At 47.5% G+C, this 19,347-nt stretch overlaps 2 protein-coding genes across 4 annotated transcripts in view; one reads left to right on the plus strand and one right to left on the minus strand.

Moving 5' to 3' along the window:
• PIK3R4 (phosphoinositide-3-kinase regulatory subunit 4) overlaps positions 1-3,976 on the plus strand; it is a 38,698-nt gene extending 34,722 nt beyond the window's left edge. For all 3 annotated transcript variants that reach the window (XM_040963014.1, XM_040963023.1, XM_040963033.1), the window contains 4 exons: positions 1,360-1,460; positions 2,817-2,905; positions 3,102-3,210; positions 3,762-3,976. In XM_040963014.1, coding sequence (XP_040818948.1) covers positions 1,360-1,460; positions 2,817-2,905; positions 3,102-3,210; positions 3,762-3,932 — 470 coding nt within the window. In that variant the 3' untranslated portion in view covers positions 3,933-3,976. The remainder of the gene's footprint in view (positions 1-1,359; positions 1,461-2,816; positions 2,906-3,101; positions 3,211-3,761) is intronic.
• A 1,886-nt stretch (positions 3,977-5,862) lies between these two features.
• Positions 5,863-19,347, minus strand: part of COL6A6 (collagen type VI alpha 6 chain) — a 76,581-nt gene continuing 63,096 nt past the window's right edge. Inside the window, exons 33-36 of the mRNA XM_040962999.1 lie at positions 17,604-17,700; positions 14,068-14,739; positions 11,577-11,673; positions 5,863-6,470 (exon numbers count right to left, since the gene is read on the minus strand). Of these exons, the coding sequence (XP_040818933.1) occupies positions 6,278-6,470; positions 11,577-11,673; positions 14,068-14,739; positions 17,604-17,700 (1,059 nt within the window). The 3' untranslated portion in view covers positions 5,863-6,277. The remainder of the gene's footprint in view (positions 6,471-11,576; positions 11,674-14,067; positions 14,740-17,603; positions 17,701-19,347) is intronic.

A 19,347-nucleotide genomic window follows, 5' to 3' on the forward strand; every position in this document is an offset into this window, starting at 1 on the left:
GAAGATACCACACAAGTGCTAGAGTAGAGTGGCAACAGAGCAGGAGAGGAGGGCTCAGCTCCTGGGATTTGGAGCAGTGACCGTGAGGTAGGGATGCGCCCAGCTGGAGGCAGCCGAGGTGGCTTGCTTTGCTTGTTTGGCACTGCCTGCTAGGCGTGCGTTAGTGTCCTGTGAGTACTGTAACAAATTACTGCAGACTTGGTGACTTAAAAACTACAAAGATTGATTCTGCAGTGGGTTTGTGGGACAATCCCGAGCTGGCAGCAGGACCGTACTCCTGTCTCTTTGCATTCTGCTGCATGAGCTGCATCCCTTGGCTCATGGTGCCCCTTTCATCCTCAGCAGTAGGCAGCCCCTGGCATCACTGTTGCAGCCTGCTGCCTTTGCTCTCCAGTCTGCCACCAGCGCTTCAATATGCCTGTGGTTGCATTTAGGTCCACCTGAGTAATCCAAGTCCTTATTGACGCCCACACACTGCCATGCGCACTAACACTCACAGGTTCCAGGGAATAGGACGAGAGTCTTTGGAGGTCATTTCGCCTCCCACATGCTGACTTCACCTATAGGACCTGCTGATGCAGCTCACCAGGAGCAGCACAGGGCCGGAAGTGGGAGGAACCAGCACTGCCGCCGTTCCCACCAGGTGCCAGCCTTGATGTGTTCCACACGGCAGGCAGGCCCTTGCTTCAGAGTGCTCACGTGTGGATCTGTCAGCCTCACTTCACAATGGGAAGTTCCCTTCATCCTTCTTTCAATGCCAAGGGCAATGGCAATCCCTAAAAAATATGACTGGCTCTGTAAATATTGCAAATCAAGGTCTGGTATGTTGCTGCTACCCCTATTCAAAAATGCCTAAGGAGTAGAATGCTGAAGGCCTGTGATCTGCCTGCACCCCTACCTGTCTGTCCAGTCCAGTTGTGTTCTGGGCAGACGAGGCACTGATGTCCTGCAGACACCTAGGGTTTTGCTCCTCCCGTTCTTCCCACATGCCCCTGTCTGTTCACCTTTGCCTTTTCAGTACACCAGAATGTTATTTCCACAAAATGACCTTGATCCTTACCCACTGGACATGCGCCTTTGCTCTGAGTTCAGGTGGAGTGTCACACTGGCTCCATTTGTCTCATATCTACGTGATGACTATGGCTCAGGGCAAGTTCTATATCTAATTCATACTGTTAGGATATTAAACTCTTTACAGTCATTGGATCTGGCAATAGTCATAATGTTGCTTTAAAGCATGAATTTGGCATTTTTTGCAGGGTGCCAAAAGTGCAGTGGGTGTAGCCTAATGTTGGTTACCTACCAAGATGTGAGAGCTCTGAGAGCAAAGTTAACGGTTCTGATCTTTGTCTCCCTCAGCCGTTCAGGGCAACAATGAAGTGTCCATGTGGGACATGGAGACCGGAGACAGACGATTCACACTCTGGGCCAGCAGCGCGCCGCCGCTCTCGGAGCTGCAGGTTTGCCTTCTTGCTTCTAAGCATTTCGGCATTTTGCCAAGTAGTGCTTCTCGTGGATTTCCATGTCACATCTATCTTGTGGCCACTGACTGTAGGGTGGGTGCTTTCTAGCCCCTTAAACTTGAGCACATCTGCTTCATTGAGTGTTTTGGTTAGCTGCCAAAACCTTGTAAGATCTCTTTGGAAACCCCAGGAAGATCTGAGTTAATTTGGAAAAGCCAGAATAAAAATTTTGACCATTAAAAAATGGAATGTGACCTTCTGGCACATACAGATAAGCTAATGATCTTTCTGTTTTATAATGCCATGAAAGTACAGGTGTTCAGAAGGAGCCCTCCGGCGTTGCACTTTTCCCAGGCTGCTGGTTGTGGAGCACCACCCTCTGGTGGCCGTGCTGGGCAGCAGCTCTGAGCCGCATGAGCCCAAGAGGAAACAGTGGAACTCCGGCATGGGCATACTGAGTTTATTTTTAATTAACGGCTTCACCAGGATGTAATCCTATTATAAATAAAAAGCAAAAGTACAGGTGTGCCTATAAGATTTATTTTTATTACAAAGGCAGATTTACAGAGGAGAGGAGAGACAGATCTTCCATTTGCTGGTCATTCCCCAAATGGCCAGAGCTGAGCCCATTGAAGCTAGGAACTTCTGGGTCTGCCATGTAGGTGCAGGGTCTCAAGGCTTTGGGCCATCCTTTGCTGCTTTCCCAGGTAGTAAGCAGGAAGTTGGATGGGGAGTGGAGCAGCCAGGACATGAACCTGCTTCCACATGGGATCCTGGCACTTGTGAGGGGTGATTAGCTATTTGAGCCATCATGCTGTGCCCTGTACTTGTGTTCTTAAGTGCTCTTGGCAACAGGGACATAACAGGATTGCTTTACTTTTTCCTTTAGTTGAGGTATTGCTCAGAGTTGTCCTAAATATAAATTTTTAAGAAAAATCTGGAGATTAAAATATAGCACTGTGTACCATTCTGAATACAACTGCATATATAAAGTCTGAAAGATGCAGCTGTGACATACGTAAGTGCCAGCTTATTTGAAATGAAGCAGTATGCAGAAAGATGGAGATACTCCACTTGCTGGTTCATTTCCCAGGTAGCCGCCAAGGCTGGGTCTGGGCCAGGCTGGAGCCTGGAATTCCATCTGGGTCTCCCACATGGGTGGCTGGAGACCCAAGTTCTTGGGCCATCCTCTGCAGCTCTCAGGTGCAGCAGCGGGAAAGCTGGGTCAGAAGTGGTGGATCTGAACTTGACGCTGCTGCGTCACAGTGCAGGCCCCAGCAATTACTTTCAAAAGATGACACCAACATTTGGAATACTTTGATTTCTGTTTGACTCCACCGTATTTCTTTTAAGCCTTCTCCTCACAGTGTCCACGGGATCTACTGTAGTCCTGCAGATGGAAATCCAATCCTGCTAACAGCTGGCTCAGACATGAAAATAAGGTATAGTCTCACAAACAACCTTTAGTCCTCCAGAGGAGGGGGATTAGCCGGCGATGGATACTTAAGCAAGGTGTCGCACAGTGATGGCACTCTAACTGATGACATTCTGTTAGCTCTGATGAGCGTGTAAGCCAGTGGTTTTCACCTCCCTGCATTGCTTTGTGGTGGTGACCTCCATGCATTTCCTCCCGTCTAGGTTTTGGGACTTGGCTTACCCAGAAAGGTCCTATGTCGTGGCTGGAGGCACCAGCTCCCCGTCCGTGTGCTACTACAGGAAGGTCATTGAAGGCACTGAGGTTGTGCAGGTACGGCGGGCTGTTCACCTTTGGAGGCATAAAAATATTTTTGGCTTAGAATTTTGAATTTATGAAGTATGCTTATTTTATTCTTGTATTTTTAAAAACTATGTTAGACCTTAATAACTATTACAAAGTTAAAAACTGAGAAAAAGGGAAATAATGAAAACATTTCCTTACCAGCAGGAAAGTGAGCCGTGTGACTCTGTGTAGCCTCCAGGGGACTGAGGGTCCAACTTGGCCGTTGGTCAATGCGCAGGTCACAGGAGACTCTCCCTGCCTCCAAGTGTGTCCTTCATGATCTGTTACACTTCCCAAGTTTTTCCCTTTCATTTTTGATGTTGCCAGAAGGGGAAATGCAAGGAAAAGTGGCCTTTCCATATTTTTAAGTGGCTGCTCCTGAAGATCCGGTCATCATTTTGGATCCTGTTTCTGCTCACATGTATCTGAGCAGAGGTGCTGACTTACCCGCAGCAGACCCTAGCAGCAGGGGCACTCACGAGCTCAGTGTGGCGCAGATGTCTAACTCCTGGCTCTCCCCTTGCTTGACCTTCAAACAGGAAATCCAGAGTAATCAGAAGGTGGGGCCGAGTGATGACACCCCTCGAAGGGGCCCCGAGTCTCTGCCCGTGGGACACCATGACATCATCACGGACATCGCCACGTTCCAGAGCACACAGGGCTTCATTGTGACCGCTTCCAGAGATGGGATTGTGAAGGTGTGGAAATAGGAGCCTGATGGTCTGTATAAACTGTAATAAAGTTGTGAATAGGCTCTAATGTAGGTGGCTGGTTCGGAATCGTGGTTCTACATCGCTGTCCTGTACCATTCTACCCCACATGGGCAAGAAGTTGTGTCTGGCTGTCTACTCGTGCAGCAAGATGCAGCCAGACAACATTCTGGATGTTTATTGTATATGTATTTACCTTCAAGGTAAGAAATGTGAAGAATAACATGGGCTCAGTTTATTTTGTATTAAAGATGGTTGTAAAGCTGTTATGATGTAAACATTTTTAGTATTAAAAATGTGGTCATCGCTGTTAAAGCTTATAGAGAGTCCTTGTCTTGGGCGGCATTTTTAGCCGTGACTTGAAGCAGAGGGGTGAGCCCTCCAGCTGCCTTTGTCCCAAGGTACAGAGATGGTCTGTCAGAAGCAGTCAGTGACAAAACAGGACCTTAGATGCACAGCGTAAGGAACACGCCACTTGTTGAGCACTTCTGTAATTAGAGCTCACTTATGGTGCAAGACAGGTAAGCAGAACTGTCAGGAAGTGCCAGTCGCTCAGGCCAAAGGCACGAGAATCCAAGTGGCAAGTCCAGGCGGCACTGCTATTATGGTCTGGTCAGACTGCAGCTAACAGAGCTAGCTGGCCAAGTCAGTGCAGGGGTCAGGATGGGCTTCCTGTTAAGGTCACTGGACAAGCCCTGGCATAGTAGATGGGCTGCCATCTGGACCCTTGGCTCACCTGTCCCCCACCACTCGTTCTCCTCCTCCAAGCACTGGTTAAGTGCTCTATATGCAGAACCCGAGGGCTGCTCCACTGCTGCTCCATGACAGCTCCGTCCTGTGACAAGTCTCACTCAGCTCTGTGCAATAAGGGGAAGCAAACAAGTGACGACTCTTGATTTTAATAGCACTTTTAAGAATCTACATTCAACTTAAAACTTTAAAAAATATTTCCAACAATAAACAGAAAGGTGTTTGTGCTTAATTCAAAGTTAACTGGAAAAAAGAAATCCCCTCTATTAAAACACTGCTTTAGTTACCGCTCATTGGTGTCCTGTCCTTGAAACAAATTTTTACTGAAGCCCTAAGCACCATTTACAACAGATGGAGAAATGCAGTGTGTTATACCTGAGTATGAGTAGAATACGTATTTCTTTGGGCTTCCTGTTCTGAACACACTGGGAGCTATCTCCACAGAGCTGCCTGAGTAAGGCTGGCAAAAGTAATTAAAAAAAAATACACGCATGTCCTTTCCAGGCTTAGGGAAGGAGGCAAAAAGAGGAGTGCAGATAGTAACTGGTCTTGGGTGTTAACCACCTTTCCCCAAGAGAGGCATCCTCCTTTGGAGGGCAGTGCTGGCAGCTGCACAGCCAGCTCTCTGGCTGGGTGGGGCCCAAACGGTGACAGTCATCACTGGCTGGTGATGAGACAACAAAGTCAACACAACAGAAGCAGACACTCTGAAGACCGTTCCTACTGTAACTTCCTCTGCTCTCATTCATCCTTGCAACCCATATGGGTTTCTTATTATTTTCCAAACCCAGTGTCTCAGGCTGTTTTCAGAGTTCTGCTGATCCTGTTTGCCACTGTTGACTCAGCAGCTACTTGATGGATGAAAGCCACCTAGAGTTTTAATCTAAGCTGTGTCTCGATTTCCCTTGTCTAAAAAAATGTATAGATTAGAATTAAAAGGGACCACAAATAGGAAAAACCAGAAATGTATCAGAATGACTGGGCAACTAGGGAGTTTCCCAAGTGGGATTGGAGGATTTAGAGCTACCGGAAGTTACCCTCTGCTTCTCACCATTCCAAGCGATGCGGAGCACCAGAAGGAACTTTCCAGCACAATGAGAATTAGTCACACACACAGTGATGTCTAAATAGAGTCGAGAAAGGGCAGCTTTTCACAACAGGACATTTCTAGTATAAATGTTGGAACAGCCCACATATTCAAATGAGTGTTAAAACAGTACTAAAGAAGGCTTGATTTGCAGAAAACGACTGTTCACAGATCTACAGTCAAAAGAATCAGAATAGGCCAGTGTTACATGCTTATACATGCTGTAATCAGACCTCTGCTACTTTCAGAAACACTTTTTGCATTCTCCCATAACAGGCAGCACTTCTTGAAGCTCTTAAGAGTGTTAGAATTATCAGGAGTGGTCACACAAACAGGCAAGGTAAATATCTATGCCAGGAAGTGCAGGTTATCTGTCCTACCTGCAGCTTGTGCAGTTTCAGGGTGGACCTCCGGAGTTAAGTGTCCCACAGTCCTGGCAGTATGCTGAGCTCCTCAAGTCCGGAGTCTTACCCGTGCTCCCCAAGATCAAGTTGATCGGGCACTTCCTTTATCGTCTGGGAGGAGTTTGTATGTCCTTGTATCCGACTTGAAAATTATAGGATGTATTTCTGGCAGATTTTTGAATGGCATCATCCCTGCCACCTCTTGTAATTCTTGAAAGGTATTTTTTATTTTGGAAGAATTTTGCCTTCTGTAATACGACTTCTTTGAGGACAGGTTTATGTGGCCCAGGAACAAAGCTGTAAAACAAAGAAAACATTGTAGAAGATAAATGCCCTTTCCAGTTTTGTGATAAACTCTACATTAGCCTATATTCCTAAATTAGTTGCTGCACCCAACCCTGTTGCATCCTTCCGTAGGGCAGTGTATTGTTCAACTAGGGATTTATACTGGCCCCGACATCACAAGCCGACAAATGAGACAGATCTGAATTCAACAAGCTTGCTTTTCCTCTGAGTCCTCACATGGCTGTCCTGGCATTCAGACTTGGGTTCAAATGGCCAAGTCTGAATGCCAGCTTGTGCAGTTTCAGGGTGGACCTCCGGAGTTAAGTGTCCCACAGTCCTGGCAGTATGAGACCACATCTATAGGCCCCCAAATCCCCAGCACGAGTTTCATCTGTACCACTTAACACTTTCTAACTAGAAACTTGCATATAGTTTTCTACTCCTCTGCCCACTAGAGAGTTTTGTTTCATGAGAGCCTGTGTGTTCAGCAGTTACCCAGGGAACCTAGAATCCTCGGCGTACGGTAGATACTTAGTAAGTTAAAGGGCTATTCAGCTAGTCCAACCATCTGAGCGTCTGCTCTGTGGAATGCACTGCAGTAGGTACAGTGAGGGACACAGTGGCGCAGGCACTTCAGGGGCGGGACTAGGAGTCGTGTATGACCCCACAAAGGCAGCTGCAGACTCGGAAAGGCTTTGAATCCCAAGAAATCAAGGAACCACAGAGCCCAAGGCAAACCTGACGTTCTCCACCGTCTACTCGGGGTGCTGTAACCTGCACTGCCTGGCGGGGCAGTCACTGGCCACACACACTTAGCATGAGCAACTGCACTTCTGTCGTCATGTTAAACTGCAGTAACCACATGTGGTTCTGGTGTTGGACAGCGCACAGGAGTCCTCCCCAGGAGCCCAGCACTTTGGGTCTCTGCAGCCACGTGCGAGGCTGGATGAAGCTCCTGGCTTCAGCCCTGGCCACTGTGGCTAGTTAGGGAGTGGTAGAAACTGCTCGCAGTCTCTCCTTAAGTTTCAAATAAATATAATGTTGATGCCTGAACAGTGATAACTACTCATTGCAATCTCCATTTCTTTTTTTGGTTTTGCTTTTACCAGCTATAAATAACTCTGACCTGATAAAACCAGCAGTATTTAACAGCACAGTAACAGCTATAAAACAAATTGAAGCTAAAATTAGGCCACTCACTTCTAACATACAGACACACGAGACCGCCCTGCCACCTCATTTTCTTTTTGTTTCATCTGTAAAGAGCATTGGGGCAAAGGAAATATCTGAGCAGGGAAATCAAGGTTATGCAGACTCAGGCTTGGATGAGGTGTGCTGTACGCCTGGGCTTCTGAAATGAGATGAACCTGTCTTACTGCCTCAGGCTGCACTGAGCTCATCAACAAAGAACCGCACCATAGCTGAATTTCAGTGTTTCTGCCCACCTATGCCCATGTTTACCCATCCCTGTATTTTCCATTAGCGACTCAAGTTCCCCCAAGTCATAACCGTGTGCGCACACAGAACGCAGAGCTGCTGACCAGGGAGAGCCCATCTCACCCACACCTCGTCGTGTCCCCAGCCCTCCCCCTTCTCATTCCTGGGGACCCTTTTCTCCCATCTTATCACAGGTTATCTTTGCTATACTCCTAAGGGGGAAAAAGGTTAGACTGCTGTTCCTATAGGTTTACTGATGCTTTTCTTTTCTCAAATGTTTAGGTCAAAAGGGCCAAGCAGATTAACTCCTGCCGTCTTTGAATTTACATCTTCCACTGTTATCACAGGGGCTTGTGTTAGAAGAGCACTGGATAAGAACCATTTGATGGTGCATTTGGAGTCATGCACCCTTCCTCCTTTTCTTACTATGTATCCTGTAGTGGTTGGCCACTCCAAGAACAGTTGGTCAAGACAGAAGACGACAGTTCTGGCCTGAATGCCTTCCTGACCGGAGGAGGCAAATAAGCAGGCCACTAGTGTCTTGTTTCTCTGGCTCTAAGGGCTGACAGCAAGGGGCTGTCCAGCCTCATCCCCCGGCCATCTGTTCCCAGGGTTGCCTACCCTTCGGTTCAGTTCCTTTGTTTTCTGATAAGAACCAGCTTTCACAAGTGTGGCTCAGGATTCCTATGCGGGCTTAGCTAGTCACCTTTATGGCTGGACAGCTCAGCTAGCAGACATGCTCATTCCTCCCCATCCTGCTTGTCACGAATGGCCCCACCAGTGTCACAGGCCACTATGTGGCTTGCCACCTTTTATTAAGAGAAGGCCGGGGGAAGGCCAGTCTGTTGGACCATCTCGTATGGATTTCATGTCTCAGTTGCTGGATTCCCCAGCAATTTCCCACTATTTCAGATACGGGGAAGCTGCTGAGCCTCCACTGTACCGAGGGCAGTTCAGAGAACAGAGGAGGAACTCGCATGCCAGAGCTCAGGAATCCTTCCCACACGTGCTCTGGTGGTACAGCTGTGTGGGCTGCTCTTGGTAGTCACAGCTTGCTACAGAATATGTAGATTGCAAAAGGAATCCCCATGACAAAAAGAGCCTCTTTTTCCTGTGGTCTTTCCATTTAACATGGCTTTGAATTTGCCATGGAATGCCTAGTTTCCCAGCATGTAATACAGCAGCAGTACTGGCTCTCAGCAGGGTTTTTGCCCCCCTGACTCGGCATAGCCAGCTTTTGGGTTTCTCCTACCAGCCTTAAGACTACCCCAGAAGATACCAGCCATCTGGCCAGCTCTCCTAAGAACAACAGAGGAGTGACCCCCCAGTAGGTGTACAGCCTCTTTGCCTAGATACACTGGAGTGCCAAGGTGGAGGCAAGGAAAAGACAAACATGCCATGAAGCTGCCAGCCTGGGGTAGACGGCCACTGCCTTCCTATTCAAACTCTGCCCTCAGACTTCCCATGCTTGTCCTCTGCAGGCCTTGCAATGCAGGGATGGGGTGGGGGGAGGGTGGGGGAGAGGCTCAGAGCCAGAAGGTGCTGAAATGTTTACAGTAAGTTCAGGAGGAGGTGGGATGGCAAGTGAACAAGGCTCCAAGCCCCACACTTGCTGCGCTCTTCCAGCGGACCTCAGAAAACAAATTGAAAAGCAACATGAACTGTGGCCACACAGCACTAAACCCCAAAGTGCAGCAAGCGCACAGGTTCCACTCACGAAGTTGGCCGGCTTGTAGCACGACTCACACCTGCCTTGGAGACTGCACAGCCTTAACACCAGCCTCTGTGGTGTCCTCTGCTGCAATGCTACCTCAGCAGGAGTCACAGCCAGCCTGGCACATGCTGCCGCCCACACGCACTCACAGCAGGGGCGCCCTCCTCATCTTGAACTGAGCCCACAGGCCTGTTGGAGGGTTGACTTCAGAAGTCTTTGCTGCTGGACAGCTCCCCTGGCCAGCACTCTAGAAGGGAGAACAAGAAAGCAATGCACAGAGGAGGAACAAGGTTTGGTAGGCAGAAGCAGCAAGAGCCAAATGCCAGTGTGCGCCCTCTGCCTCACCTCACTGGCACTCTGCTCTTATTTCTGCCTAGCAACCCTTGTTCCTCCTCTGTGCATTATTTCCTGAGTTCTGGAAAGACGCTCTTCATCATTGAATCCTGACTCTTACTGGACATTTCTAGCTTATCTCTAACTTAGGTGTAGATTAGCCTTTCCGCTCTGTTCTGAATCTCTTAAATTTGCCTCCTTTGCATACTGAGTAGTTTGTGTTTTCTAATTCATTATATTTCTCTCCAGACGTGTCTATCACTGTTTAATCCTCCACTGAATTTTACAAGGTACTGATTTTTAAAATCAACGTTTTCAAAGTAAAGAGAACAGGGCCGTGACTACCCTTCACCTAGATTCCTGGTGACCGCCTGCCTTTCCCTCCTCTCAGTTACACTGATGCGGTGTGCATCTGTGTGTACTCACGTGCACCGTCTTTCCCTACTCTGGATCACTGTCTGCAGGTGGATGTGCACTGATGCGCTGTGTGTATGTGCACTCACATGCACCTGTACGGGCATACGACCTATGGCAGTGGGCTGCAGCCATCGGCTGCGTTTCTCGTACATCCTTCAGAATACCTGACTCAAAAACAAAGGCATTCGCTTACACAGACATAAGACAGTATCACTCAACATGTACTCAGACTCAAATTTCCTAACTTTTCTAATATCACTTCTGTCGGCTCCCTTTTCTGATCCATGATCCAGTCAAGCATCACACCATTACATTAGGCTGTTTGGTCTTTTTAATCTCGTCGTGTTAGAACAGTATTCTGTATGCCTCTACCCTTCGTGACATGAAACCTATGATGTGTGCAGCAAGGTGTTGGGAGAACTTTCCATAATGTGGCACTGTCTGAATGCTTCCTCCCCAGGAGACTCAGCAGAGACTCCACACAGGCGGTGGTGTCGTCTTCTGTGTCACCTCAGGAGGCATGTCATGTCAGATCTTGGTTTAACAGCAGATCTCTAATCTTCCCAGATGTCACCGTGTAATATTTTCCTCTTTGTAATTACCGTATACTACGGAGAGGCCCCATGACTTACACTGACCGTCTTCTCCCAAACGACTGCATACCACAACACCTGTTCTCTTCAAGGTCAGTGACTGCATTCGCTCTTAGCACGGCCATTACACGATGGGGTGCAACTTGGTGATGTCAGTCCATGACTTCTGCATTTACTAACATTCTTATGCAGAGACCAGCTCCTCCTCCCCTAGAGTACCTTTCCAGAGTTGTAAACGTTAAAAAATTCAGTTTGTTACAATTCATCCCATGATTACTCTTCCAAGATTTTCAGGTTATCCACAGGCCACTGGAAACTGTTAACTTCTTTGGCTTTCCTTCCTTCCCGATGTGACAAGTTGCTTCAAATCAGCACTATATATTCCCTGTTCAGCCTGGATTTGCCCCTCAACAAACCTTAGCTCCTTTGAATGAGAAATATTGTTCAGTAATCAAGGCCTGGTCATTAGTATGCTTACTGTCCATATGCCATCATATTTTAAAAGCATGCAGCAACAGACTTTTGTCTAAATAAGATGGAGGAGGAACAGTTAAAAAGGAAGAGGCAGGACAGAGAAGAAAATGTAGTGACAGTCACATTGAGGCAGTACTAAGCAGAGAATACCTTGGAGATTTCCGTAGGGGTGGTGTCTTCGGCTCTGCCGAGCTCAGTCTGTTGCACCTGGCTTTGAGATTTGTTGGGGGGTATCTGTTGACTGCACCTAGAAGAGAAAAGCTTGGGTGAGTCGCCATTCATGGCCGTGAGCATGACTAGCACCTGCTCTCTCTACACGTTCATTTCACTGCTTCCAATGTCCGCCAAGTCAACAGTTAAGATAATCCTATGAAATCAAGGCAGGGTTCTCAAAGGAATCCCTAAAGCTAAGTTTACAAAATGCAGCAGCTAAGTCTGGCCAGTCCTTTAATTCACATGAACTCGGACTATTTTGTTTCCTTCTCTGGAGTATTAGAATGTAAGCGGAAAGGATGTTTTCTTTCCGGTCTTGTTATCAGTACCAACAGTAACATCAGTCAGTTTGGATTAAATCCATCAGAGGCAAGTGCACTACCTTGTCATGATACCAAAGCCTGGTTATTCTTAAAAAAAAAAATAGAAAACTTTAAAAATGCATTATATAGTTCTTGAAAGCATTGAGATTTGTTCAATGCAAATTAAACTCCTTCCTGTTGACACAGGGTCAGCATCAATAGCAAGTTTGTGCTGAGCTGTGACCAGGCTACACCTGCAGAGCTTGTAGTGTGGGTAAAGCTGTGTGCTTGACACCAGGCGGCCTCAGACTGTGCTGCTACCCGAGGGTGCACCTGACACTGGACTGTACACATTAATTCTAAGTAGCAGGTTGCCCGAAGCTTGGCTTCCCCAGAACATGTGCTGAGTCCAGTGCGGACTGCGGCTGCTAGCCTCTCGACGTGAGCACTGTATTATGTAAGAGTCACAGAGGATTAGAAGAAAACTAACCACAAATTGTAGAAGGGATCAAGTCTGTTTCCGTCACTCATCCACATCCAGTACTGGAACAGTACGTGGCTCAGAGCACATGCCTCAGGAATGCATGTTAGTGTCACATGACATGAGGTGGGAAGCAGGAGCTGAAGGATGTGCTAGGGAACGGCTTCAGGTACTGTTACAGGGAAAGTTCTAGGACTGTAATCGTCACGGCTGTAGTTTGTCAAAAGCATTTATCTAGCTCTCATGTACCCAAAGGACTTCTTAAGCAGGGGAGGAGTTTACGCCATTTGACTAATCACACTGCTTCACAAATTACTGTGAAACTATCACCAAGAATTTTGGAAAGGAAATCCCACTTCAAGATTTCCTTCCAGTGTGTTATCGCCTCCTAAGGAGTACGTCCTTACGAGTTTATCAGTCTTTCACAAGCTGTCGTTCCTGTCCTGTCCATGTTCTGTGATAACTTCCTCCAGCGTGACCCTCAGCCCCATTTCCTCCTTTACTCGTCCAGGTTCCTATTCAAGAAAACATCTCAAGTCATATTTTGGGGGCTTACTGCTACCTTACTCGGGTTTCTCAAATGTCCGTACTTTCAAAAGTTTGTAAAACATGGAGTTAAAAAGGTCCCTTTATGTTGATTTAAAAATTTCTAAAATCCTTAAATAGCTTATCATGATAAGTATTTCCTATCTTTCTGAAAAATCCTCTGTATGCATGGGTTTCACAGCTTTTTGGTACTCAAACTTACCTTGTAATTCCATTTTTCACACACTCCTTGGAGGACTCCTATGTGCTACACACGAGCCACCTGGGGACTCTGGTCGCAGACGTCTGGGTTGAGGCCTGAGACCTATTTCTGCTCTGCTCCCAGGGGACACCGCATGCCAGCCTGACCCCACCTGCACTGAGTCCTCCGTGTTTTTACATCCTCAACAGGTTACACTGCAGAGGAGTAACAGGTTAGGGATACAACCAGCACTTGCATCTCTAGACCCTGAAGATGCCACTTACCATGAGCACATCTGTGAACCCTTCCAAGTGAACTCACAATGAATTGCATATTTTTTGGGCCAGCTCACTCCAAGAATTATAGCCAGTTTCTTTTTTATGGGTATCAGTTGTAATAACTACTGGCATCATAAAAAGTCATTAACTAAGAGAAGAAAAGTTTTGCAAGACCGTGTCTTTCATTCTAACAAGTAAAATGGTATCTCTTAACACTCCGAACTCAGCCTTGAGAACTTGTAAAAGCAAAGCCAAGAGGCATTTCGTTTTTCTCTGGCTCTCTCTCTTTTGGCATGCTAACTGCGGAAACTTTCCATCAAAGGGCAGCGTGCTAATGTCACACGGCAAGGGATCTGCCTGCAGCTGAGGCCAGGCTGCGCCTTGAGGGAACTAGGCTACACTGCTCCACACACACGTCTCGCAGCTGCCTGGCAGGGTCGTTTCTTCATTCAAGCAAGAGGTTTCCTCCCTGCCACCATCCACTCTTGAGTGTTTCCCTTTCTGATCCTGAAATGCTCTCAAAGATGAAATTTCCAGAAACCCATGCCAATTCATCAACCTTATTTGGGGACAGAAGGGAAGGTTCAGGGAAAATACCAAGTCTAGTTTTATTGTGCAGGAAGTAGATTTTATGACTTACGCCTGACCGAGTTGATAAAAGACTTCACAAACTTCACGCCATACTTGTGGTCGGGTTTGTGAATGCGGCCAAGCTGGACCAAGTGCTGATCCAAAGGGCGGCTGGCCAGGTCTTCCAGTTCGTCACCATTCCAAGCAGGGCCAAGGGAAAGCACAAACAGGGCATAGCCCTGACACTTGGCTCGCATGGATTCTTCCTTTAAGACTTCTGTATCCAGGTGACTGGTTTCCCCAGCAGAGATCACAAATATGACTTTGTTTCTTCTCAGGTGGGGTGTCCTTAAAAAGACTTTGTCCAGCGTCCACTGCAAGGCGTGCCCAACGAACGCCTCTCCGTTGAGTTGCTGCACTGACTCTTGCACATGCCTCTTCATGAGGCGCTTACTGCTGTAGGTGGTCAGGTTGAACTCAGCTCTCACGGGACTCCTCTGAGTGTTGGGGAGGAAGTCGGGGGGCCCATGGGTCAGCAGCGCCACCCGGTCTCCGGTGACAGAGGTCTCAGGGTCTGTGGTGATTTCAAAGTGATCTAAGAGTGCTCCGAGGAAGGCTCTGAGATCTTCGAATTCAGCACTTGCAGAGTTGCGGGAGCCATCCAGGAGGAAGGCAGCATCGATGTAAGACTGCACAGGGGCTGGGCTGCCTTGGTCACAGTCAGCATCTGGCTTGCACACATCTGAAAAGCAAGAGTCACCCGGGGTGAGGAAGCACAAGTCGGCACAAGTGGGAAAGCTGCATCTCAAAGCTTTCAACATCTGGAAACTGCATAGGCCTTGATGTTAAAATAGTTTCTAAATGACTTCAGTATCAACAGGAAGACTTCCTAGTACATCTTCATAAATTTCAACAGGGTTTATGCCCAGTATGTGTCTGGAACAGATTTTCACGAGAGTCTGATACTAACTGTATAAAGATTGAAGTGGGTGCTCTCCTGCAGGTGTATACTGCATTTCACCATGAAAGCCTCTGACCTCTGCAAGCAACACTCTGCAGGCCAGAGCATCACCCTATCCTGTGATGTGTGGGCTCACTAGGAGAAAGTATTTTGCTTGATGGGTGAAAAAAACCACCTAAGAAATCTTGGTTCAACTGAAGAAAAGTTTTTGACTTTTAACCAGTTAACTTTGTATTTTTCTTAATAACAAGCTTCTGTACATATCTCAATAACACTTATTAAAAACTTAATACCTGTTGGTTAAATATTGCATAGTAACAGACTTTCATAAAATAGGAAATGACTTTTATAAGTGTACATGTTTGATTTCTAGGGGGATGTGTAGAGAGTGGGGCTGGTATTATAAGGCAGCATGTTAAGCCACTGCTCACAACCCCTTGCATTCTACCTCAGGGTCATGGGTCCTGGCTGATCCTCTTCTAACCCAGCTGCCTGATTCTGAGCCAGGGAAGCAGCACTAGATGGCTAAGTCCTTGGATCCCCGGAACCCACATGGGAGTCCCAGATGAAGCTGCCTGCTTTGACCTGGCACAGTGCTGGAAATCATAGCCATCTGGGGAGTGAACCAGAGATGGGAGATGTCTCTCTCCCTTTCTGTAACTCTTTCAAATAAATAAATAAATCTTGGGAAAAAAAGAATAGATTTATTACATCTGACCACAATGAATATTCAGAGGAATTTTTAAAAATTGAAGTTGAAAGATTTTCAAAGTCACTTAATTTTTTTAACCATACAGAAGACTCAGGCTATGGGAGTTAAATCATTTTGCCAAAGAACACATCAGACTTTCTCCAAGTTTCTGCCTGAAGAAAGAGTTGTGTTATAGATGAGATCACAAAACAGAGTAACAGGGAGGCCCCCTGGTCTCACAGCTGGCATGACTGGGTTCCAGTCAAATCACCACTGGGCCGTGGTCCTCGGCACAATGGGATGATCGGGCCGTGTTTACCCAGAGACTCCCCCACAGGACCACACTCTGTGTTTTCAATGTCATTGAATGGTTGTGGAGGAGACTGGCCTCTTTAGCAATGAACACTTGATCTTAGCCAGAAGGCCAAGAAGCAGAAAGCAGAGAAATGGAAGAACGTGTGTGGATGGCTGGGAGTCCGCCAAGGCACTGGCTGCAAGGCAAAGTTACTGGATCAGAGTGAAGACGTTAGGGAGATAACAGCTTGCAGCTCAGGGGCTCTGCACACATATATGGCTCCCTTGCATTTAGTAAAATTTTATGACCCTGTGTAACGGTCAGATGGCAAAAACAGTGACCTGCATGCAAGGCAGTTTGTAAAATCAGGGTCAGCACGTTGCCCATTTGCTGAGTTTTGTTTTCTTTGCAGGACACAAAAGCCAAAATATCTTCTGTTATATGCCCAAGAGGCAAAACAAAGGCTTAAATCAAAAACTGCAGCCAAAAATTTGTCCCTAGTCACAGATGTGCGACTTCTGACTGCAACATACCAGCACACGGCTGTAACCGACATGTTTGCAGCCACAACTGAGAATACATAGGGTGGGCTCTCCCTCCCTGTGGCATGATCGGCCCTTGGGCTGCCTCGAGCGAGTCTGCTAGTGCCTTAGCCAGCCCGGTGCAGTCAGGGCAGAGGGAATGACACAGGGAGAAGGGGCTGGGAAAATGCCAGGAATGCCCTCGCTCCTTCAGTACCAGCACCTCTGTGGGCTCATTGCTATGGCAACCACCTGCCCTGGCTGACATGCATGGAGCAGAGGAATTGAGCATGTCCCCCAGGCCACAATGAGCACTGCACTGGCGGGAGTAGAGTCAGAGCTGCCTGCTTCACGCCCGGCAGGCGGGTTGGCGGCAGCTCTGTTGGGCTTGATGCGGCTGGGAGCCCCTGAAGAGCTTCCTGCTTTCTTCATCTAACATGGGGAGCTCATCGGGAGTCCGATATTCTAAAAACAGAATGACAATTGATGGCAGGTGGTCAGTTCAAGTATTGCCTGTTATCGGTGTTGACCGATTTCTACTTAGGAACGAGAACAAAGTTAACGCTTGAGAAAGACTGACATCCCAACACCTCAGTGGTTTCCACTGTGACCATTACAACTCCCATAGAAGATGACAGTCCAGTTTTCTGTAGCTCGACAGAGTGCATGAAACCCACCAGATACACCAGTTTTGCAAATCCTTCTGATGTGTAACCTTTGAGTCCATGAAGACTCTAATGGGAACTGCGTCATTTTCTGTTGACTTCCACTTTATTCCTAAACAGAGAGGAGGGCTCTGAATTGCGCGAGAGCATTTCTTCAGGGACTGAACATTGGAGATTTAGAAAAATATACTTTACAGCATGAAAAAACTTGGCAATGAGGCAGGAATGTTTCTTTAAAAATCGTTACCATTTCCCGGAAGTGGCACTAAGTGCAGAGGCCTGGACAGCACCCCTCCTGCTGGGACAGAGACCCTGCGGGCCCCGCTGAGAGGCGCCAGCTGTGGATGAGGCAGTGTGGCGAGGTCCTGCCCGGCCACACACATCCCGGTTGCCAAGTTCCAGCTGCTTTTGCCAATGGTGACTCAACACGCTTAACAATCTTGCCCAAATCATGACCTCCCTGTAGGTCTTACCATAGCAGAAAGTGCATCGCTGGAGTCTCTGTAATGTTGCTGTGTAGTCAGCTGCAGGGGGAACCACCACCACTTGGAACGTGCCAGTGTCATCGATCTGCAAGCAGCAAGAGGAGAAAGCACAGCTTAGTGGGTAGCGTGGCAACAACCTCCCAGAACCAGAGAACTGAGAGCTGAAGAAGAGAATGGATGGAAAAATAAAATAGTAGCAATAAAATAGTAGCACCATGATTGCTCTTGTGACATCCGTAGTCACTGGGTGTGTATTCAGCTAGCACGTGGCCTATTTTAAGTCCTACACATCCGGTTCAGTCGCACCCTCCAACATTAGGGTGGATCTTCTGGCCATCTAGTGTACTTGTGTATCAGAGTCCAACACTGCACCTGCTGAAGGTAAGATGCTCACTAAACTTCCTTTGGGTGAATGCTGCCTTTGGATTTAGTTCTGATTCTTCTGCCCCAGAGGTACTGGTGGCCAAAGTGCTGGACACAGGAGACGCCCTGATCCAGAACATAAACCTCCTTTGGTGCTCTCTTGAGATAACTCCTTAGTGAAGCAGTTTTGAAGTGATGTGGGTAGAATTGAGACATCTGACTTGTCACTCTGACTGTGGCCCCTCAAAAGGTGCTGGGCATGACCGTTAGGTGGGTGGGAATGCTGCCAGACTGTTAGAATAAATGCCATCAGTCATCTGTCTCCTGTTTGGAGACTAAAGCCAAAGGCTGAGGGCATCAGGGAGGCCTCGAGGTGACAGCTGTGGGAGCTGCCACTTCTCCCAAAGGCTTTATTTACAGTCTGGTCCCCGTGCTGTTTAGTCTGAACCTGACTCATCAGCCTTTCCGTGCGTGTGACCGAGAGCAACTTTAGTGATGTTGACAGTAGCGTTAGCTCCTCTAATGGGAAGCTGGCACTATTAGATTTTAGTTCATCACCAAGAATGGTGATAAGAATTAGAGCAAAAGCTATTACTCTTGAGTGCTGATAGGTACTGGGTATTAATCCAGGGTTACACCATTTCATCTTTACACCACTCCGGGAAAGAGGCACTGCTTTTCATTTGACAGAGGACAAAGCGCTGTCTCCAACTCTGTTCTTGCCACACTTTCCCAGATAGTCACAGATACGGGAAGGCTCTGTGATGGCTCAAAGGCCACTTATTCCACACAGGTCATCCCTGTCAGGTCACTGACTGCCCCAGGGACTGTCAGAGAAAGGTGACATCTGTTCCATTACACTGAAATTGCCTTGGCGGAGTGCCCATTCCAGGAGTGAGGACTGTGACAGAGGGTAAGCTCCCCATCCAGAGCCCTGGCGGCCCCTGCAAGAAGGTGGATGGTGGCGCCGTCACATGGGCCTCTCTCACCCACATGGGGAACACAAAGGACCTCCTGGCTCCTCCTCCAGCCCGGCTCCCATCTGGCTGTTGGGGGCAGGTGAAGAGTGAACCAGTGGACAGAAGTTTGCTCTGTGTCCTTCCGTTAATTACACCCTACAATAAAAAGTTCTTAAACGCAAAGCTGCCTCCTGCCGCTCTTCCTCCGATTTCCCGGCTAAGGGCTTGTGCAAACTTCAGTACCAGCGAGCAAAGGCTCACCAGGAAGATTCTGACGATGATTTGTACCTTACAAACTTCTTATTGGGGTAATTCTCAGATGGATGCCCCCTTAAGACTGTATTTTCTATTTTTTTTCTAAAGATTTACTTATTTGTATTGGGAAGTCTGATTTTTTTTTTTTAACAGAG

The sequence above is a fragment of the Ochotona curzoniae genome, unplaced genomic scaffold, assembly GCF_017591425.1.
Source record: "Ochotona curzoniae isolate NIBS_2020 unplaced genomic scaffold, NIBS_Ocur_1.0 contig_1302, whole genome shotgun sequence".
Classification (NCBI taxonomy): Eukaryota; Metazoa; Chordata; class Mammalia; order Lagomorpha; family Ochotonidae; genus Ochotona; species Ochotona curzoniae.